This window comes from Alosa alosa, chromosome 3 (genome assembly GCF_017589495.1).
Source record: "Alosa alosa isolate M-15738 ecotype Scorff River chromosome 3, AALO_Geno_1.1, whole genome shotgun sequence".
NCBI lineage: Eukaryota > Metazoa > Chordata > Actinopteri > Clupeiformes > Clupeidae > Alosa > Alosa alosa.
In genome coordinates, this window is record NC_063191.1 from 37,386,835 (window position 1) to 37,410,254 (window position 23,420).

At 47.9% G+C, this 23,420-nt stretch overlaps 1 protein-coding gene across 1 annotated transcript in view; it reads left to right on the top strand.

Moving 5' to 3' along the window:
- LOC125291682 (immunoglobulin superfamily member 3-like) overlaps window positions 1-23,420 on the top strand; it is a 179,654-nt gene that overhangs the window by 37,497 nt on the left and 118,737 nt on the right. Inside the window, 1 exon segment of the mRNA XM_048238502.1 lies at window positions 8,949-9,347. Within this exon segment, the coding sequence (XP_048094459.1) occupies window positions 8,949-9,347 (399 nt within the window).

Here is a 23,420-nt window from a genome sequence, read left to right on the forward strand (position 1 = left end):
GCATGTCTGTTGTTTTCTGTGTGTGTGTGTGATTGGGTGCCTCCTGTGTTATTGGTCTGTGTGTATGGGTGATTGTGTGCTACTCTTGTTTTATTGGTCTGTGTGTGTGTGTGCATGCGTGTGAGTGTGTGAGAGAGAGACTTGCCACCTATTGCACACACACACTCACACAAACACAAAGGGGAATTCATGGCGTTCTTGTGTGAATTTGTGTGCTAGGGCACCACAAAAGGTACTGTGGATTCTCAGATTGTTCTATAAGCACTATTGGGACACACACACACACACACACACACAGACAGATGAGAGCGGTCATGGCTGCTGTGCAAGTGCGGTGTGTGTGGACATGGTGGTAAGCAGGAGAGTGGATTGGTGCTGTCTAGACTAATGGTGAGAGAGAGGAGCTGTGATGTGTTATATATTTTTGTGTGTTGATATTGTCTGCAGACACACACACACCTTTGTTTATACTTAAGCCATCGGTAATATCTATAATTTACAGCTATTGTCATGATAGCAGTGCTATGTAGAGTAACGATGGAAAGACACACACACACACACACACACACACACACACACACACACACACACACACGTGGGAGTGCTGGGCCTGGTTAACACTTGGGACGGACAACACGTAGTGCAGTTAAAGCAAAACAAACAGCTCCGCCAGGACCAGTTTGCCTCGGCCTGATGTAGTGATATTCCTTAGTGCTGTTTAAGGCAGCATAGCCTTGTCTTTCTGCTGACCTAGGATTAAATATTACATACATACACGCACACAAATACTCACTCTCTCTCTCACACACACACACACACACACACACACACACACACACTTCCGACACTTCTCCCTCTGCTCTCTCATCCTCCCCCCCTCTGCCTCCTTCTCATCATCTGTCTCTCTCTCTCTTTTGCATTCTCTCCCATCATTCTTCTGTCTCTCCCTGTGTTATTCTGTCCATTCCATTCTCCTCCCTCCTCTCCTCCTCACCTACTTGTCTGTCTCCCTGTGTGTTATTCTGTCCCGCGCTCTTTATTGCTCTCTCTCTCTCTCTCTCTCTCTCTCTCTCTCTCTCTCTCTCTCTCTGCTCTCTGCCCCTGAACTCTCCTCTCCTCTATTGCTCTCTCTCTATCCATCTCTCTCTTTCCACTAACTCTTTGCCTTCCTCTCCCACTCTTTCATTGTATCCCCCATCTCTGTGGCTCACCATTTTCATTGTATCCCTCTCCCCCTCCCTCCTTTCTTCCCTCTCTCTCTCCCTCCTTCCTTTTCTCTCTCTCTCTCCCTCCTTTCTTCTCGCTCTCTCTATCTCTCTCTCCCTCCTTCTCTCTCACTCTCCCTTCCTCTCTGCAGCAGCAGCACTGCAGTAGGTTCTCTGTGCTTGGCTGAGTAGATGGAGCTCACACCTTCTGCAGTGTGTGTGTGTGTGGTGTGTGGGTGGTGTGTGTGTGGTGTGTGTGTGGTGTGTGTGTGTGCTAGACAGTGCACACAACCTTGATTACCTCTGAGAGTGTGTGTTTGTGTGTGTGTGTATATGAGAAGGGGGTCTCATATACAGGTGACTGATGAAGTGGCAGAAAAGCTTCTGTGGTCAGTAGTGTGTGTGAGGAATGAGTGCCAGTGTGCAGGAGGCCCTGAGGAGAAATGGAAGCTGCAGTGGGGGGTGTTAACACGTGTTGGGGGAATGTTGGCTACACGCCTGTCAGTTCCTGAAGTCCACACGACTGATCTTCTGTACAAAACTCTGGCCTGCACCTGCACAGACTGCAGACAAGACTCACCATGTTCAAATATATACATGAGCCTCATATCATCATGACCTGCTTTAAAAGACTGTGATTAAGTAAAGTCTCTGAGTCAATGGTACCGACTCTGGACCAGAGCCATTCAAAAAGCAGTCTGGTCCAAACCGGACTTGGTTCTTTGCCTGTAGCGATTAGAAACTATTTGGTGCTCTTTTTTAAAGATGGGGACAAAATGTAGGATATAAAAACCTCCTTCTCAAACTCGCTCACTCACTCACACACACACACTCACACACACACACACACACACACACACACACAATATACACACACGCAACTTAAGAGGACGGCACATTCTCTGGGGAATGTGGAGAATTGCACAAAGCCAAAACCAGCAGACACTTTGTGGCGTTAGGCTGTAAACACTCAGTATTTAGCGTGTGATCCATATTTAATGCCCTCAGCGAGGCGGGGGACTCTCCAATGGCCCTCTGCAAAAAAAAACAAACACTCTCACGCGTAAGAGTGCTCCAGAAATGACAGCTATGGCTTTGGCTGGCCCCTGATCTTGCCGGGGACACTGAACCAAAGCTGGCCCCGATTCGGGTAGTTATGAGCAGGATTCAGATGAGATCTGTTCCAGTCTAGGAACAGGCTCTGAGCTAGCTGTATATGAAGGCAGCTGCCACCACATCCAGCCTTGAACCTACCCATAGGCAAAGCACAATGATCATGCCCTGTAGCCAAGGGGCCAGGCCTCTGTAATGGCAGTCCAAACACCCCCCGGATGCTGGACTCCAGACACAGGTCACTGCTCTCAGAGTGCGGACTGGACTGCTAGAAGCGCCCAGAAAGGGGGCTATGATGTGGACCCGCATGGACAGAACTCTTCCCACTCATCTTCCGAGACAAAGGCGATGATGAACATCGCCACCCTCGTGTTTGATTGGTCGGTCTGTGGGTCGACGCGACAGATTGTTCTGATGACTCATCGATTGATTGATAGATTTGTCATGCTTGTTTACAGAGCCCCTTTAAATGCCACCGTGGGAGTTTTGCATTCTGCGTCCTTTGAGGCCATATGGTTCATCAGTAACAATTTAATTTAGTCATTATGAGTAGGCTGCTACTCAAAGCACTCATAGCAGTGAGTTTGACTTGCGCGAGCATGTCATGTTTGATTCAGTGCCGCTGTCTCTATCATCTGAAATAGATGCCTCAAGATCTACAACAATATTATTAACGACAAGATGAAACAAATATATGATGAAAAGACAGTTCTCTATTCACCTTGTATCTGTTGTTCTTTGTTCAGAAAAAATGCACTTGTTTACTAATTTTACTCCCAAGTCGGAGAAAAAAAACCACACAAAGCCCCAAGGATGATATTGGCTTATAATGTTGTTGTTGCTTTTGAGAGCACAAAATAATAGTTTTGTGTTTGCTAGATCTTGAAGCTCTGTTACCTTGGCCACAGGTGCACACACACACACACACACACACACCATCAGCTCCCTCAGTGGTCTCAGGTGGTTTTCATGCTAACATTGACTTTCTATGTCACGCCAGTGCACATTCCCACAATTTATAATACAATGTAGCAAGGCTCTCAACGCAGAACCCTGGAGAATGGAGCAGAAAAAAATAAAGTACCCAACTGCTGTGACAGCAATGGGAATTGTGTGTGTGCGTGTGTGTTTGTGTTGAGTGGTGTTTTTGCCTGACACAGGTATAATGGCTTTGCCCTCTGGACAAGCTCTGTGCCTTCGGCATATCCCATGGCTTTTTGTTATTATTTACTTTGGTAGGGACGTGTTAGCCTAAGATGAGCTGTCAGGGTGTGTGTATGGAGCATGACATGAGGCCTCTGCAGCAGGTGCTACGTGTGTGTGTGTGTGTGTGTGTGTGTGTGTGTGTGTGTGCGCGAGCTTCACAGTGTCCGCCACACACACTCACACACACTAACACACACACACACTAACACACAAAGTTGAGGTGAGAGGACAGGATATAGGAAAACGTGGAGATTTTCAGTGCACGTTTGCCATTTGGAAATAGAGAAACCGTATGCAGAAACACTAACACACACACAGTCAGACAGTCACACACAGTCAGACATTCACATCCTCATATATTGATGCACACACACACGCCATCACACGCTGTGTGTATATTTGTGTGTGTGAGAGAGTGAGACTGAGACCGGGCGAGGTGATGTACACAGTGAGTGGGTCGTTTTGAGGAGAGAGGAACCTGCTCCTCTTCTCTCATCTGACCTTGTCCCATCTGGATCACCTCTCCCTCCTCCCTCAGATGGACATGATGACCGCTCCCAGTATCCACATGTCCATCTCTCTCTCTCTCTCCCTCCCTCTCTCTCTCCCTCCCTCTCTCCATTTTTTACCATAAAAGTGCTGCTTTGAGTGGCAGCTCTGCCCCACAGGGACTCTGATAAGTTCAGGCCGTGTGTGTGTGTGTGTGAGAGAGAGACAGGAGAGATAGTGCCTCAATACCTCCTGCATGTTGGAATTGCAGCGCCGTGAGGTGGTTCGTTTGCTCAAACTTTCCGTAGATGAAATTCAATCTGAGATCATACGTGCAGTATACATACACACATACCCACTCACTCACTAGACCCCCACCCCTGCCTACCCAATATATGCCCTTACATGCGCACACACACACACACACACCTCCAGATGGGCCAGCCTTGCACTTTCAGCAACAAGCATTTTTATGACATTGTGTTTTTCCACGATTTAAGTCAACCTGTTCAATCTCAGCCGGCGTTCCTGTTCCTCATAACGGCACCATTTGCTCTGCTGGATGCTCCTGCCACTTTTCATCCATGGAGGGGTATCATACAGAAGGGGGGTATAGAACATGCATCAGTTCCCCTCAGTTGAGTGTGTTGAGAGTGTTGAGAGTGTGAGTGTTGAAATTGAGAGTGTGAGTGAGAGTGTGTTTAGAAGTGTGTGAGAGTGTGTTTGAGTGTTGAGTGTGTTGTTGAAAATGAGTGTGTGTTGAGTGTGTGAGGTGTTGAAATTGTGTTGAGTGTTAGTTTGAAGTGTGTTGAAGTGTTTTGAAAGTGTTGAGAGTGTTGAGAGTGTTGAGAGTGTTGAGAGTGTTGAGAGTGTTGAGTTAATGTTGAGGTATATATTGAAGTTGAGTGTTGTGTGTTGAGAGTGTTGTGTGTGTTGAGTATGTGTTGAAATTAATGAGTTTGTGTTGAGAAGTGTTGTGTGTTGAAGTATGTTGAAGTGTTGAAGTATTGTTGAGTGTTTATGTGTGTTGAGTGTGTTGTGTGTGTTGAGTGTTGAAGTGTGTTGAGTATTTGAATGTTGAAAGTGTTGAGTGTGTTGTGTGTTGAAAAGAGTTTGAAATGTGTTGTGTGTGTTGAGTGTGTTGAGAGTGTGTGAGAGTGTGTGAGAGTGTGTGAGTGTGTTGAGTGTGTGTGTTGAGTGTGTTGAGTGTGTTGAGAGTGTTGAGTGTGTTGAGAGTGTTGAGAGTGTTGAGTGTGTTGAGAGTGTTGTGTGTGTTGAAGTGTTCAAATGTTGAGTGTGTTGAAGTGTTGAAGTGTTGAAAGTGTTGAAATGAGTGTGTTAAAATGAGTGTGTTGAGTGTTGAGTGTTGGAAATGTTTTAGAGTGTTGAGTGTTAAAGAGGTATTGAGTGTGTTGAGTGTGTTGGGAAGTAGGTGTTAAAGTTTGAGAAGTGTTGAGAGGTTGTGTGTTTTGGAGTATGTTAGTGAAGAGTGTTGTGTGTTAAAGTGGTTAGTGTAGGAGTGTGTGAGATGTGAAAGTATCATTGTGTGAATGGAATTGAAGGAAAATACAAGATGAAGTAGTGTTTTCACCCTAATGTGTTGAAGATTATTGTTGGGTGTTAGTTATTGAGTGTTGAAAGTGAGAAAGGAAATGTGTTTTAGTGTTAGAAATTGTGAAGTCAAAGTATTTAAAGTATTGAAATTAATATTAGAAGTATATTAAAATGTATGTATTGAAATATATTGCGAAAGTATCGTAATTGTTGAAGATTTGTATTTAGAGTGTGTTAAGAGTGTTGAGAGGAAATGGAAAAGGAAAATACAAGATGTTGTTTCACTCCTAATTGCTGGATTAAGGGCGTGTGTGTGTGAGTGTGTGAGATGTAGTGTTTCTCTAATTGCTGGATTAAAGGGGCGTGTGTGAGTGTGTGAGATGTAGTGTTTTCACTCCTAATTGCTGGATTAAGGTGTAGTATTGTGAGTGTGAGTGTGTGAGATGTAGTGTTTTCACTTTCCTAATTGCTGGATTAAGTGCGTGTGTGAGTGTGTGAGATGTAGTGTTTTCCTCCTAATTGCTGGATTAAGGGCGTGTGTGTGTGTGAGTGAGATGTAGTGTGTTAAGGGCGTGTTGTGTGTTTTGTAGTGTTTTCCTCCCTAATTGCTGGATTAAGGGCGTGTGTGTGTGTGTGTGAGTGTGTGAGATGTAGTGTTTTCACCCCCTGGATTAAGGGCGTGTTGTGTGTGTGAGTGTGTGAGATGTAGTGTTTTCCACTCCCAATTGCTGGATTGCTACGGTGTGTGGGAGTGTGTGAGATGTAGTGTTTCACCCCAATTGCTGGATTAAAGTGTGTGTGTGTGTGAGTGTGTGAGATGTTGTTTTCACTCCTGAATTGCTGGATTAAAGAGTGTGTGTGTGTGTGTGAGATGTAGTTTAGTTTGTTGGGAGTGTGGCCCTTGAATTGCTGTGGAAAGGGTGTGAAGGTGTGTGTGAGATGTAAAAATGTTTTCAAGATGTAGTATTTGCTCCTAATTGCTGGATTAATAGGTGTGTGTGAGTGTGTGAGATGTTTAATCCAAAGTCAGTGTTTTCCGTTTGCACTCCCAATTGCTGGATTAAGGGCGTGTGTGTGTGTGATGTGAGATGTAGTGTTTTCCTCTAATTGCTGGATTAAAGTGTGTGTGTGTGAGTGTGTGAGATGTAGTGTTTTCACTCCTAATTGCTGGATTAAGGGCGTGTGAGTGTGTGAGATGTAGTGTTTTCACTCCTAATTGCTGGATTAAGGGCGTGTGTGTGTGTGTGAGTGTGTGAGATGTAGTGTTTTCAATCTAATTGCTGGATTAAGAAGCGTGTGTGTGTGTGAGTGTGTGAGATGTAGTGTTTTCCTCCCCATTGCTGGATTAAGAGTGTGTGTGTGTGTGTGTGTGTGAGATGTAGTGTTTTCACTCCTAATTGCTGGATTAAGGGCGTGTGTGTGTGTGAGTGTGTGAGATGTAGTGTTTTCACTCCTAATTGCTGGATTAAGGGCGTGTGTGTGTGTGTGTGAGATGTAGTGTTTTCACTCCTAATTGCTGGATTAAGGGCGTGTGTGTGTGTGAGTGTGTGAGATGTAGTGTTTTCACTCCTAATTGCTGGATTAAGGAGCTGTGTGTGTGAGTGTGTGAGATGTAGTGTTTTCCTCTAATTGCTGGATTAAGGGCGGTGTGTGTGTGAGTGTGTGAGATGTAGTGTTTTCCTCCTAATTGCTGGATTAAGAGTGTGTGTGTGTGTGTGTGTGTGAGATGTAGTGTTTTCCACCCTAATTGCTGGATTAAGGGCGTGTGTGTGTGTGTGAGTGTGTGAGATGTAGTGTTTTCACTCCTAATTGCTGGATTAAGGGCGTGTGTGTGTGTGAGTGTGTGAGATGTAGTGTTTTCACTCCTAATTGCTGGATTAAGGGCGTGTGTGTGTGTGAGATGTAGTGTTTTCACTCCTAATTGCTGGATTAAGGGCGTGTGTGTGTGTGTGAGTGTGTGAGATGTAGTGTTTTCACTCCTAATTGCTGGATTAAGGGCGTGTGTGTGTGTGAGTGTGTGAGATGTAGTGTTTTCACCCTAATTGCTGGATTAAGGCGTGTATTATGTGTGAGTAGGTGTGAGTGTGTGAGATGTAGTGTTTTCACTCCTAATTGCTGGATTAAGGGCGTGTGTGTGTGTGAGTGTGTGAGAGTGAGCTGAATATAAAGGGTCTGTCAAGGCCACCTGTCTTTCCCAAAAAATCAATCACAGTGATTCAAGTGTTTCACAGCGAGTGACAAGACACCTGGCCTATTTGTGAGTGCCTGTGCCTGTGTGTGTGTGTGTGCCTGTGCCTGTGCCTGTGCCTGTGCCTGTGCCTGTGCCTGTGCGTGTGTGTGTGTGTGTGTGTGTGTGTGTGTGTTTGTGTGTGTGTGTGTGTGTGTGTGTTCCTCTTCGTTTTCCAGGAAAGTTGACTCACCACAGGGGCGGTGTGTAATGCACAGCTAGTGGAAAGTGTTTTGTCCCTGCGTGCTCACATGTGGAGCTTGCAGAGGAGTGGAGAGGATGCGTCCAGCCCCGTAATGACCCCGTAATGGGCTTCTGCATGGCCAGGGCTCTTCAGCTCATGGGCATCTTGCAAACAAAGCAGATTCACCCCACAGGCCTGCACCCACAGCCCTCACACACACACACACACACATCCACCTCTATCTCTCCCCACCGGCTGCAGGCCTGAATGAGCCCAGTCAAACCAGAGAGAGAGACTCACACATGGGGTGCTTGAGATGCGGCCAGGGTGAAGGTGCGACGTTGATGTCTTTCTAAATTAGATTTTTCCTCCATCACGACAACTGTTTGTTTTTTCTCTTCTCTGGTCTCTTCACTTTTCCACTCGTGCACTCCAGCTCTGTCGATTGTCCATTCATCTCTCTTCTTTTCTCTCTCTCTCTCTCTAACTCTCTGTCTATCTTTTCATCTCACTTTCAATCGCATATGTCCATATCTTTCTCAATCTTTACATATGTCCATATCTTTCGTCAATCGCATATGTCCATATCTTTCTCAATGCCAATCGCATATGTCCATATCTTTCTTTACATCTCTTTACCTGATTACATTTGCTGTTGAAATCACTCGTTTGAAAAGACATACATTTGTTTGGCCAAAGCTAAACACCTCTATCTTTCACCCTCTATCTCTCTATCATTCTATCTCTTTATCTCACCCTCTCTCCCTTCCTCCCTCCCTCCCTCTCTCTCTTCATCTTTGGCTGTAATACACGTGGGTCTAAGAAAATGTCTATTATTGCCATGAATCATGTCTTTCAATGGGGCAGTGAAGCCATGCTCTGATGATTGATTCAGTAACTGTATGTTAAACTCCTCTCTCTCTCTCTCTCCTCTCTCCCTCTCTCTCTCTCTCTCCCTCCCTCTCTCCAGCGGGGCTGACCCCCGGGTGGACAAAGCGTGTGGTGACCGTGCAGGGTGGTCCAGATGGTGGTCCGCTGGTGCGTACGGAGGGCTCGCACACCACCATCTGGTGCAACGTGACGGGCTACAAGGAGGGCATGGAGCAGGACTTTGAGTGGTCTATGTACCTGCCATCGGTGCCCGACCGCGAGATCCGCATCGTGAGCACGGGGCAGCCCAACTACGCCTACGCCATCTTCGCACAGCGCGTCAACAGCAAGGAGATCTGGGTGGAGCGGCTGAGTGCCGACGCGGCGCTGCTGCACATCACCAAGCTGGAGGCCAAGGACCAGGGCGTGTTCGAGTGCTACACGCCCAACACCGACGGACAGTTCCTCGGCTCCTACAGCGCCCGCACCAACCTCACCGGTGAGTCATCAGAGTGGGCGGGGGGTGTGTGTGTGTGTGTGTGTGTGTTAGAATCACCGCTGAGTGTCAAGAAGTTGTGAGTCATCAGAGAGCCATCAGTAGAGTGTGTGAGTGTGAGTGTGAGTGTGAGTGTGAGTGTGTGTGTGTGAGTGTGTGTGGCTGTTCTTCAAATCACCGCTGAGTGTCAAGATGTCGTGTTTCCATGTAAGTAATTTGCTGGTAGCACGGGTTTTCTGTTATTGAACTGGCCAGTGAGTGGTGAGCTGGTGGTCATTGTATTTTTATGAAAGTAATGAACCTGGTAGGGAATGGCTTGCTGTTGTTAAATTCACTGCTGAGTTTCATGCTGTTGGTTGTTTTATTTGAAATAATATCCCTGCCTGGTGTGTAGCCTCGCAATATAAAACTCACCACTGAATTCTTTCATGTTCATTATAATGTACCTAAATCCATTGAGTTGTGATTGAACTACATAAAGAGTGTGGTTGGGCTCTGGATTGTAAATTCACCATGTGTGGCCAACATGTTTCTTTAAACTCGATCAATTAGCTCATTAAAGTCGTAATTTCCATGACGACCTCCTCCTCCGTTTTTACCTGCAGCTGAAGTGGCTGAAGTGTGAGGAGTCGTCGTGCTCCTGTCTCCATCTCGTCTCCATTAGCGACGCTAACGACTCCCCTTTAATTGGTCCTCCCCCATCATTAATTAGTGGAGTCGGATTGCTTGAGTGGGTTTAATAGTTTGGACATTAGTCATCTCTTTTCTCTCCTTTCTCTCTCCCTTTTTCACTCTCTCTCTCTCTCTCTTTCCCTTTGTTCTGGGGAAAAGCTGGCGCGATGATGAAGTGAGTTGCTGTCTGGGAGCCAGTCCATCTGTGTCAGTCAGTACACACACACACACACACACACACACATAAACATATACACAGACTTAGGTTGCTAAACACTTTCATATGCTTATACACAAATACACCAAAATGCGCACGCACACACACACACACACACACACACACACACACACACACACACACACAGACACACACAGACACACAGACACACACACTAATCAGCTCCCTTTTGCCCCTGGTCATCAGATCATCATTAGCTGTGTGTGTGTGTTTATCAGGAGCTGGGGGATGATTTAAAGCTCTTCATCAGATCATCCATCTCCCTGCTGTGCCTCTCCGAGCCCATGCGCACTGAGCTTAACTTCTCGCTCTGCCTGGCCCCATGTCTGCTCTCTGTCCCTGGCCTCATGTCTGCTCTCTGTCCCTGGCCCCATGTCTGCTCTCTGTCCCTGGCCCCATGTCTGCTCTGTCCCTGGCCCCATGTCTGCTCTCTGTCCCTGGGTGCACTATGTGTCCCCGTCTCTGGTCTCTGGTCCCCTGTCTCTGGCTCTCTTTTGTCCTTGTCCATTTCCTGGGTGTGTCTGGTCCCTTGTCTGTGGTGGCTTTCCTCTGGACTGCAGTGTGGAGAGGAGAAGTTGGACTGAGGTGTCTGAATGTCTGAATGCTGTGGGGTTGTGTCCTAAAGTGTGGGAGAAAGTGTGTGTGTGTGTGTCTCTGTGAAAGAGAAAGTCTATTTGTATGCTTGTGTGTGTGTTTTTTGAGTGTGTGTGTTTCTGTGAATCTTTGTTACACACACACACACACACACACACACACACACACACACACACACACACACTAACAAAGACAGAACAGGTGCTTCTCAGTTAGTCAGCCATTTCTACTCCAGCCTGCATGCCTCTCATATTTACTATAAATACTGGGCTCCCATCCAGCACTGTGTGTGACAGCACTGTGTGTGTGCTGACATAAAATGAGGGAAGCATTTTAATATCAGCTTCCTGTGTGTGTGTGTGTGTGTGTGTGTGTGTGTGTGTTTTTAAGAGTGTGCACGCGAGTCGTGACAAGGCGTGGTCCCTGGAAGCCTTTTCACACACCCCTTCCAACAACATCCCCCCTCCTCCCTCTCCCTCTCCTCGTCCCCCACAGAGGGCCATCTGTCCCTGGCCAGACTCTGCTCCTCCACACCCTCCCCCACCCCCAGCCCCATCCGGCAGGCCAGCCAGTGGGCACTCGACTCGCGAACCACAGGCTCCGGGCTGACCCTCTGCTCTCCACTCACCAGAGCAGAGAGGCCAGCTATAGCCCCAGCTAGCAGCGGCGCCCACGCCCACACACGCTGGACACACGCTAACACGCTGGACACACGCTAACACGCCGGACACACGCTAACACGCCGGACACGCTGGACACACGCCACCACGCTGGACACACGCTGGACAATGACACACGCTGACACACGACACACGCTGGACACACGCTTTGACATGACACACGCTTAACACGCTGGACACACGTTGGACACATGCTAACACGCCGACACAACACGCCGGACAATAACACGCCGGACACACGCCGACACGCTTGACACGCTTAACATGCTGGACACAACACGCCGACACGCTATCACGCTAACGGCCGGACACACGCCAACATCGGACACATCGCTAACACGATTACCATCGCTTAACACTGCTTTGACAACACGCTTAACATCGACACATCGCCGGACACGCTACGCTGGACACGCTGGACACACGCTGACACACGCTGGACACACGCTTAACACGCTTGACACGCTTAACACGCCGGGATTAATGCTTAACATCGCTGACACACGCTAACACGCCGACACACGCTTAACACGCTGGACACATCGCTTAACACGCTGGACACACGCTGGACACACGCTGACACACGCTGGACACACGCTGGACACACGCTTAACACGCTGGACACGCTAACACGCTGACACACGCTGGACACACGCTTAACACGCTGGACACACGCCAACACGCCGGACACACGCTAACACGCCGACACACGCTAACACGCTGGACACACGCCAACACGCTGGACACACGCTAACACGCCGGACACACGCTAACACGCTGGACACACGCCAACACGCTGGACACACGCCAACACGCCGGACACACGCCGGACACACGCCGACACACGCTAACACGCTGGACACACGCTAACACGCTGGACACGCTAACACGCTGACACACGCTAACACGCCGGACACACGCTGACACACGCTAACACGCCGGACACACGCCGGACACACGCCGGACACACGCTAACACGCCGACACACGCTAACACGCTGGACACACGCCAACACGCTGGACACACGCTGGACACACGCTGGACACACGCTGGACACACGCTGGACACACGCTGGACACACGCTGGACACACGCTAACACGCCGGACACACGCTAACACGCTGACACACGCTGGACACACGCTGACACACGCTAACACGCTGGACACACGCTAACACGCTGGACACGCTAACACGCCGGACACACGCCGGACACACGCCGGACACACGCCGGACACACGCTTAACACGCCGGACACACGCTAACACGCTGGACACGCTAACACGCTGACACACGCTGGACACCACGCTGGACACACGCTTAACACGCTGGACACACGCTGGACACACGCTGACACACGCTAACACGCCGGACACACGCTTAACACGCCGGACACACGCCGGACACACGCTAACACGCTGGACACACGCTGACACACGCTGGACACACGCTGACACACGCTTAACACGCTGGACACACGCTAACACGCCGGACACGCGCTAACACGCCGGACACACGCTAACACGCCGGACACACGCTGACACACGCTAACACGCTGGTTACATCGCCAACATGCTGGACACGGCTTGACACACGCTTAACACACATAACACGCTTGACACACGCTTAACACGGGACACACGCTTAACACGCTTGACACACGCTGGACACAATCAGCTGGACACACGCTAACCGCGCTGGACACGCTATACCTGGACACACGCTAACCGCCATCCGATGCTGCCCTTATGGCAAGTGAATTTTTTTAAATCAAAATCAGTTGAATGCAATTTCATTTCTATATCGTATAACCGCACACCTCTCAAGACTTGAATGCGATTTCATTTCTATAGCGTATAACCGCACACCTCTCAAGACGTGAATGCGATTTCATTTCTATAGCGTATAACCGCACACCTCTCAAGACTTGAATGCGATTTCATTTCTATAGTGTATGACCGCACACCTCTCAAGACTTGAATGCAATTTAATTTCTATAGCGTATAACCGCACACCTCTCAAGACGTTTCACAGATCCCAGCTTGAATAGAAATCTCAATCCTGGATCAATTTTATGAGATTATGATCATTAGTGAATCAGTAACTGCCCTGTGAAGGAATGAGGACCAAAAGAGGCTTCTACACAACACTGTAGTACTGCATCCATGTACTGTGCGCTATTGCAGTCTACCAGATGGATGTGAACTGTACCCAATGCCACTCAAGGCGAAGAGGCTGGCTATGCTGGTATGACCAGAGGCCCGTCCGTCTTTCCTGTCACTGTGGCCAGTGAGTCATGTGCCTGTGTTACGCCTCACAAGACATGTCCACTCTAGCACACTGAACCCATTACTCTCTCTAAAGTCATATGATGGGACTGAACATGGGCTTGGTAAATTATCTTTAACAATGGACTTGATCCTGATCCCATTTGGGACCAAAACCAGAACCACATCCTGGAACAGGATGCTGTAATAATCTGCTGTCTGGGTTCGTTGGAACACACACCCTGTTATAGGCACATACTGAAAGTGGTGGAGGCCCCTTTGAATAAAAACACAGACTGACTGAGTGACTGACTGTGCATCTCCTAAGTAAAATAGACGTAAATGCATTGTGCCCCACTAATGACTCCTAACACTTCCTCTGTGCGGAGTCAACTGTATCCTTCAACTGGACTGGCTAGACTGTGGGGCAGTGTGCTGTCTGAGGGCTATTAGTGTGGGCTGGACTTTGGCCTTTATGAGAACAGGTGTGTGTGTGTGTGTGTGTGTGTTGACTTGGTGTCCAGCATTGTTGATCTCTGACCTGCGCTGATTTCCTTGTGTGGTGCATCTGTCACCTGGCTGACCCCATCACCTGTTCACACACTCACACACTCTCTCTCTCTCTTCATTCCCACACTTTCCTCACTTCCCACGGAGTGTCTGCACAACTGTTCAGCATGGGAATGCCACCCCGACAACCCCCACACACACACACACACACACACACACACATACTGCTATAGTCACGTCTCTATCACACTACACTGTTCACTGTTGGGGATTACACCCATATGACACAGGTAGGTCAAAGGTCATGTCAGACGCTGATGGGTGCTGTTGCCCCTCTCTGAGCATGACCATTCTGTAGCCACTCACTGTCCACCCAGGAAGCATCCGGCACAGACAATATGTCTTGTGTGCATTTGTGTTCAGCTGGAGGTTGTGTGTGTATGTGTGTGCGTGTGTGTGTTGTGACAATACTAGCCTAGATAATAGATCAAAGCTTTGGCGCTGAATAGAGAAATGAATACAAGGTGGACTTTGGTATGGCCACATTATGCTCCTGGGAAGAGAGTTCTGTGTGTTACTGTGTGTGTGTGTATGTGTTGATGTGAGTTCAAGGTGGACTTTGGTATGGCCACATTATGTTCCTGGGAAGAGAGTTCTGTGTGTTACTGTGTGTGTGTATGTGTTGATGTGAGTTCACGTGAGGGGCAATCTGTTTTCACTTGTACAAGGAAAGTGTTTATATATATATATATATATATATATATATATATATATATATATATATATATATATATATGGGGACAAAGTCTAAAGAGAAAAAATGTAGAGAGTGTGTGTGTGTGTGTGTGTATATGTGTAGTGTGTGTGTGTGTGTGTGTGTGTGTGTACTCCATGGTGCTATGTGGGCCAGGCCCTGCAGTATTGTGTGTGTGTGTGATGGGGCTGGGCCAGGCCTGCTGATTATCAGGTGTATATTTAGCCGTGGGGGTGGAAGGGTGTGTGTGTGTGTGTGTGTGTGTGGAGACAGAAAGCAGAGGAGAGGAGAGGGTGACCCCATAACCCACTTCTCCATGTGAATGACCTCCAACCAATGACTGCACTAGTCCTTCTGTTCTTTCTTTCTTTCTTTCTTTCTTTCTTTCTTTCTTTCTTTCTTTCTTTCTTTCTTTCTTTCTTTCTTTCTTTCTTTCTTTCTTTCTTTCTTTCTTTCTTTCTTTCTTTCTTTCCTTTCTTTCTTTCTAACACACTAGCATCAAATGTCTACAATGTACAACAGCTGCAGATGTCTGCACACTCAGACTATCCTAATACTCGCACACAAATATTCCCTCATGCGAAGGGGTCCGCACACTCCCAAACACACAGTGGATTAAATCAGGCTTTCTCCAGTCGTTTGCTATCTTGTGCCTGTGTGGTATGAGGTGTGTGAAATGTGTCTGTGTGCTATCTTGTGCCTGTGTGGTATGAGGTGTGTGAAATGTGTCTGTGTGCTATCTTGTGCCTGTGTGGTATGAGGTGTGTGAAATGTGTCTGTGTGAGTGTGACGAGGGGGGGGGGATTATTGGAACTCTCAGCTGTAAACAAACCATATGTCAGCAGTATGGATCAGCACAACCTCCTAGACTTAATTTCTCTGTGTCTCTCTCTATCTCTCTTATGGGAGAGCACTGGTCCCCCTCTCCCTCAACCCTCTCTCTTTCTCTCTCTCTCTCTCCCTCTCTCCCTCTCTGTCCCCCTCTACATGTAGCCCGAGTTTCTTGATGGGCCTGGCGGGAGATTGGGAGTGCACTGGTCAAACTGAGCCGTTTTATGGGAGTGCACTGGTCAAACTGAGCCGTTTTATGGGAGTGCACTGGTCAAACTGAGCCGTTTTATGCCTCCATCTGTTTACTGGCCAGTAGGAACTCCACCACTTAATTTCCTCTCTTCCTCCCTGCCTCTCTCTCTCTCTCCTTCCTCCCTGCCTCTCTCTCTCTCTCTCTCTCTCTCTCTCTTCTGTCTCTCCTCCTCCTCGCTTTCTTTATGTGTTCGTTTTTTCCCTTCAAATTGGAGCGCCTGTTCGGAGGTTCTGCTCCGATTCCCATTTCATTTCGGTCTATTGTTTTATTTTACTCTGTTCTTTATTTATTTTGGCAAAGAAATGGCTGTTTGTTTTTTGTCGTGGAGTTGAGCTGCATTTTGGTGGTTTATTATTATTGCTACTCCCAGCAGTCCTGTATATCTGAGTATATATCTCTCTCTCCTTTCTTCCTTTCTCTCTCTCTACTGCCCTATGTGTGTGTGTGTGTGTGAGAGAGTGTGTGTGTGTGTGTGTGTGTGTCTGTGTGAGTGTGTTCACGTTCCTCAGAAGCCCCCCTATTTCCTCAGGCTAGTGTAATAAGATATTGATCCTCCACATGTTTTGTGTGCTGGAGCCTGTGGCTGCATGCATGTGTGTGTGTGGATGGGCCACTTTTGCATGTTGGTGGGTGCATGGTCCTATCCTAGGGTTAGTGGTTACATATATGATTTAGCAACTTACAAATAAAAACAATACAATTGCAAAAAATGACCAGTGAACAGTTTTAAAATGTCACAGCTTTGGCGTTGGTGTGTTCTCCCTGCCATAGGTGTCTGTGGGGGAGTTTGAGCTTGAGCGAGTGTGTGTGTGTTTTGTGGGTGTATTTCTATGTGGTTTCAATGCTGGTTTCCTGTGTGTGTGTGTGTGTGTGTGTGTGTGTGTGTGTGTGTGTGTGTGTGTGTGTGTGTGTGTGTTTCTCCCCTGCTGACTGAAGGGTGCAGGCTCAGTGAAGCTGTGATTGACATGCCGAGAGGTTTTTTCAGCCAGGGTCACACACACATACATTCTCTCTCTCATATACACACAAAGACGCACACACACACACAGGTTTTCAGGTTGCAGGTTTTCCTTGCAGGGTGTTTCAATGTCACCCTGTGATAACAGCTCAGTTCCTCACCCTCTGCACCACCCAGGAGAGAACACACACAGAAATAAAATCACACACACACACACACACACATACACACACACACACACACACACACACACACACACACACACACACACACACACACACACACACACACACACACACACACACACACACTTAGATACGCCATCATTCAGTGGCACACTGACCACTCATTCAATTATGTGTTTGACAAGGCTTGGACACCATCAGCAGTAACTGAATAGCTCCACACACACACACACACACACACACACACACACACACACACACACACACATCAGTCACACACTTGCAGACAAAGTGCACCCACACCTCAAACGTTCCACTTCCCATTACGGAACAGGTCAGTGCAGTCTTTGACACACTCCAGACTGGCAGTCCTCCACATCTCAGCGGCTGATAAACACATGCCATGCGTCAGTGCCACTCTGCTCTTTGAGTGTGTGTGTTTGTGTATGTGTGTTTGTGTTCTTTGTGTGTGTGTGTGTGTGTGTGTGTGTGTTTCTGTGCGTAAGACGCGTCCGACAGCATATCATTGGCAGGCCCCCTTTAGTGACATCCGCTCTTTGAAAGCCTGATGTGGCAGTACTCTGGAACCCTTCTTACATTATTCTAGAAGTTTCCAGGAGATATGCACGCTTGACCCCACTCCTGCCCACCAACTCCCCACCCTGCCTGTGTTTTTCTCTCTGTCTTTATCACACAGACACACACACACACACACACACACACACACACACACACACACACACACACACACACACACACACACACACACATACAGTATACCATATACACACACTCACATACATACAGAGTGAGAGTTGAGATAAAGTGTCCCAGAGGGAGGGTGGGAATCACTCTAAAGTCCAGTAGTGAATCAGAGTGCTCTGATGTGCTAATCCAGGGTGGACGGTGATGAGGTAGCCTGGGGTCTGCTGTACAGGAGGGGACGGTGATGAGGTAGCGTGGGGTCTGCTGTACACCAGTTCAGAGTGATATGGATGTTTTGATATGTGTTGGGCCTTCTACACCAGTTCAGCGTGATCTGGACTGGGTCATTGTTCTCATCCCATGAGACTGTGTTAGAGTGCTATGGAGTAGTTTGCTGTTCTGGTTCAGATTGATGTTTTGTGGGGTCACTGCATTGGTCCTTTGGTTCAGGATGAAATGGAATGGGTCACTAATCGGTCCAGGGCTGGAGGTTGTTTACTTGCGTCGTCGTGTGTTTACCAAACCCCAGCCTCACCTCAGCAGTCAGCTCAGTATAGCACAGCGCAACTCAGCTCACGAGCCAACACAAACAGCACTCGGGGGGAACAGTAAAGGGAGGGACATTTGAGTGAGTAAGGAAGAAACAGCTATGCAAAATTTAGTTTGTGTGTGTGCACTTGCATGTGTAGAGGAAGATAGAGAATGTATGAGTGAGCCAAGAGGAAACGGCAATGGAATATTTAGACTGTGTGTGTGTGTGTGTGTGTGTGTGTGTGTGTGTGTGTATATAGTCATACACATGAGAGTCAGAGATACACAGAGATGACAAACAGGCTTTTTGTAGCTGGATTCTGGGGAGTACGCAAGATGCAAAGGGGGAGAATTACATCTGACGTGCAGAGAGGTGTGTGTGTGTGTGTGTGTGTGTGAGCTACTCAGGTCTGATTTATGCCAGGAAGGTGGTTAGGATGGGGTGGGGGTGGTAACGTAATACCTGCCTCTCTGCGGGAGTCATCTTTTGGCAGCACACCTGGGCTCACTTCAACCCAGTGTGCAGCAATTAAACCTGAACCCACCCCCACCAACACACACTCACACTCACACACACACACACACATTTAACCTGCGGGCTCTGCCAAATAAAGAACCCTTCTCTCTCGGAGTCTTCTTGTCTCTGCTACCACACACACACCCATACACCCAGTACATATACGTATGACACACACACACACACACACACACACACAAGCACACACATATGTAATGTAGGCATACATTACATATACAGTACACTTACAGTATATGCATACACACACACACACACACACATGCATGCACCCCCACCCACCTCCAGTGTTCCCCGGTGGGCCCCTCCGGTGCTGTGAGTGAGTGGGATCCGTGCTCACCTGCTAAACTTGATCCGCTGTGTCGTGTGTGAGAGCGACTGCCAGGGGAATGTGATACTGCTTTGTGTCGGGCTCAAACTGAATAAGCACACAGAGTGATGCATCTGCAGGTCTCAGCCCATGAGGATGGCCATAAAGCCCCCATCCAAATGTTTGTGTGTCTCTGTCTCTGTCTGGTCTGTGTGTCTGTGTGTGTGTGTGTGTGTGTCTGTGGCTCTTAGGGATCTTGGTGAGCAAGAAATAGAAGCTCAACACAGAAACCAACGCCTCTCTCTGTCTCTCTCATCACCTCTCACTGTAATAATCATGCTGTTGATTAACCCAGAGGGCGTGTGTGTGTGTGTGTGTGTGTGTTTTGGACGCACTAACGCTGTGTAAGTAAGCGTTAGTGCGTACAAACACACACACACACACACACACACACACACACACACACACACGCCCTCTGGGTTAATCAGTCCCGATCACTCCTCAAGGTTAATGAACCCAAATGTGTGTTAATGTTTGACACAGTGTTGCTGTGTTCCCATGCCCACGGGCATGCCAGCGGACGGGCTGACTGGTCGGTCCGTCGGCGATCGATTGGCTTAGTGGAGTGGACAAGACCGTGGCTCTTGCACGTTCTCTGAGGCTTTCGTCCAGGAGAGTGGGTGGACCACTCACACCGGAGAGTAGCGTTAGCCTACGCACCAGTCCTCACGACAGCAGAGGGACAAAATGCCATGTGGCACTTATTTATTTATCTATTGTTTATTTATATATGTATGTATCCCATCATGCATTCGTTTACTTACCTACCAAAGGGGTAGAAAGTTTTTTGCGCATCAGACATGAGTTGTGTTGATGGAACATCTGGCTGTTCATGGGCTGTGTTCCTGAAAAGTGCAGATTTAGTGCAGGTTTAGTGCAGATGTAGTGCAGATGTAGTGCAGGTTTAGTGCAGATGTAGTGCAGGTTTAGTGCAGATGTAGTGCAGATGTAGTGCAGGTTTAGTGCTGATGTAGTGCAGATGTAGTGCAGGTTTAGTGCAGATGTAGTGCAGGTTTAGTGCAGATTTAGTGCAGGTTTAGTGCAGATGTAGTGCAGATGTAGTGCAGGTTTAGTGCAGATGTAGTGCAGATGCAGTGCAGGTTTAGTGCAGGTTTGGTGCAGATGTAAGTGCAGATGTAGTGCAGGTTTAGTGCAGGTTTAGTGCAGATGTAGTGCAGGTGCAGGTGTAGTGCAGATGTAGTGCAGGTTTAGTGCAGATGTAGTGCAGGTTTAGTGCAGATTTAGTGCAAGTTTAGTGCAGGTTTAGTGCAGATGTAGTGCAGGTGTAGTGCAGATGTAGTGCAGATGTAGTGCAGGTGTAGTGCAGATGTAGTGCAGGTTTAGTGCAGATGTAGTGCAGATGTAGTGCAGGTGTAGTGCAGATGTAGGGCAGTGTGTATCATTTAGGTTTTGTGTGTTGTGTTTGTGTGTGTGTGGCGGGGGGGTTGATAAATGGGAGAGGAATGAGCTGACTCGCTCTGCGGCTGAAACAATATTTTTATTTATCTATTTAATTTTTTTTGAAGGCCATTTTGCTCGCTCTTCATGTGGAGTGGTTAGTCATTTTCAGCACTGTGGGCATGTGACTCGTAGGCTCTGCAGTGAGGCACAAAGGGCTGCCGGGGACTTAGTCAGACCCCCTCCCTCCCCCGAATGGAGCAACTGGTGCCTGCTTTGAGTCACGGCAGGAAAGGTTAGAGATGGCTCAGCGAGGAGACGAATGCACCGCCTGTGTGTGAAGCACAGTTCAGCCGGACGCTAAATATCTCACAAGACAGGAAGCCCCAGACAAAGGAAGTGTTCCATCTAATCTAATACACACATGCACGCGCACACACACACACACACACACACATCTAATACACACATGCACGCGCACACACACACACACACACACATACACTTACAGATATGGGGAGAATTACAAGTGGACTTCCTGGATAAGGTCAAAGTGTTGATGTTTTTCAGGAAGGCACCTGCAGTGTTAATGGGTCTCTTTCATAAACAGTCCTCCATTTTGAGCAGTCCAGATCCCTGTCTGGCTGTCCTCTCGTTTCCTGTGGAAATGAAGCTTACAGGAAGGCAGCACACGTAGCCACTACTCCAAACAGCACTGCTGGTGCCGCTCACGCTGCGACGCGCGTCTGTTGGAGAAGGACAAAAAGACGAAGATGAAGCTGCTGCTGATGATGATGATGACGAAGATGACCGAGATACAAGTCTGCAGTGAGAGTGAGGAAGCAGGGCTGAGGGGGCGATTGTTCTGGCGGCCTCAATTTCGGGTGGAGTTTCTCTCTCTGGGATTACCCAGAATGCACTGAAGCTGATCGATCCATTCTTGTGCGTGTGTCATTTGACATATTGGACTTTAATGGGGACTGTTAACGTGCCTGCACCCCCACGCCACCCCGTCATGGTGAGAAAATGAGCAAAGTCATTAGAGAAGTCAAATGAATATGAAAGATGAAAGATGAGGCCGAGAGAAAGAGAGAGTGATAGAGAGAAGGTCATATTTTACTTTAGCTATAAAGAAGTGTGTCAGAGATCTGTGTGTGTGTGTGTGTGTGTGTGTTCAGCTTAGCTCAGCAAAGGTATGCGTTGCCTAATGTGTGAGATTTCCTGCTCTTTGCTCTTATTCAGTCTCAACTCTGCCAATTACACACTGCTTTAAACTCTCTAACTCTCTCTCTCTCTCTCACACTCCACACACACACACACACACACACACACACACACACACACACACACATATATGCACACAGACTGATGTTCTCCCCTCATTTGTCTTCCCCTCCCCTGTTCTTTGTCTCCATTTCTCCCTTTAATTCTCTCCACTCCTCTCCTCTCCCTCCCTCTCTCCATTCACACTCTCCTCTCCTCTCCTCTCCTCTCCTCTCCCTCCCTCTCTCCCTCCCTCTCTCCACTCTCCTCTCCTCTCCTCTCCTCTCCTCTGCCAGTGTGAGGAAGGCCTGCTTCCATGATTAGATTTCATTAAAGAGATAATAGATTTCCTCCCATTAAAGGAGGCTGGAGATCTGGTGATGAGCGAGTGGCTTTCTTTCCATCTTTCTGACTTGCTTTCTTCATTTTTTGCTTTCTGTCCGTCTTTCTGTCATTTATCTTTCTCTTTTTGCTTTGCTCCCATTGGGTTTGATTTACCTCCTCCTCCTCCTCCTCCTCCTCCTCCTCCTCCCCCCTCCTCCCCCCTCCTCCTCCTCCTCCTCCTCTTAACTTGCCCTCTGTCCTCTACCCTACTCTTGGCTTCTCTCTCTCTCTCTCTCTCACACTCCCTCCCTCATCTCTCTCTCACTCCCTCATCTCTCTCTCTCTCTCTCTCACTCCCTCATCTCTCTCTCTCTCTCTCTCTCTCTCTCTCTCACTCCAAGATTCAAATTCAAATTCAAATGTGCTTTATTGGCATGACTCAGAAAATAGTGTTGCCAAAGCAGTAACATGACAATACAAACATATACAATATTTGTTTTTAAAGGGGTCAAAGTCTAAACTAAAAGAAACCTTATATTTAAAAAAAATAGTAACTAAATCCATGTTTAAAGCTTGTGCCTTAATCTCTCTCTCTCTGGCTCTCTCTCTCTCCCTCTCTCTCTCCACACTCCCTCTCTCTCTCTCTCTCTCTCTCTCTCCCCTCTTCTCTCTCTCTCTCCCTCCCTCTCCCCCTCTTCTCTCCCTCTCCTCCCTCCTCTCTCTCTCTCTCTCTCTCTCTCTCTTCCTCTCTCTCTCCTCCTCATCTCTCTCTCTCTCTCCTCCATCCCTCTTCCTCTCTCTCTCTCTGTCTCTCTCTCCCTCTCTCTCTCTCTCTCACTCCCTCATCTCTCGCTCTCTCTCACTCCCTCATCTCTCTCTCTCTCACTCCCTCATCTCTCTCTCTCTCTCTCTCGCTCTCTCTCCACCTCCTCATCTCTCTCTCTCTCTCCTCTCTCTCTCCCCTCTCCCTCATCTCTCTCTCTCTCTCTCTCCCCCTCTTCTCTCTCTCT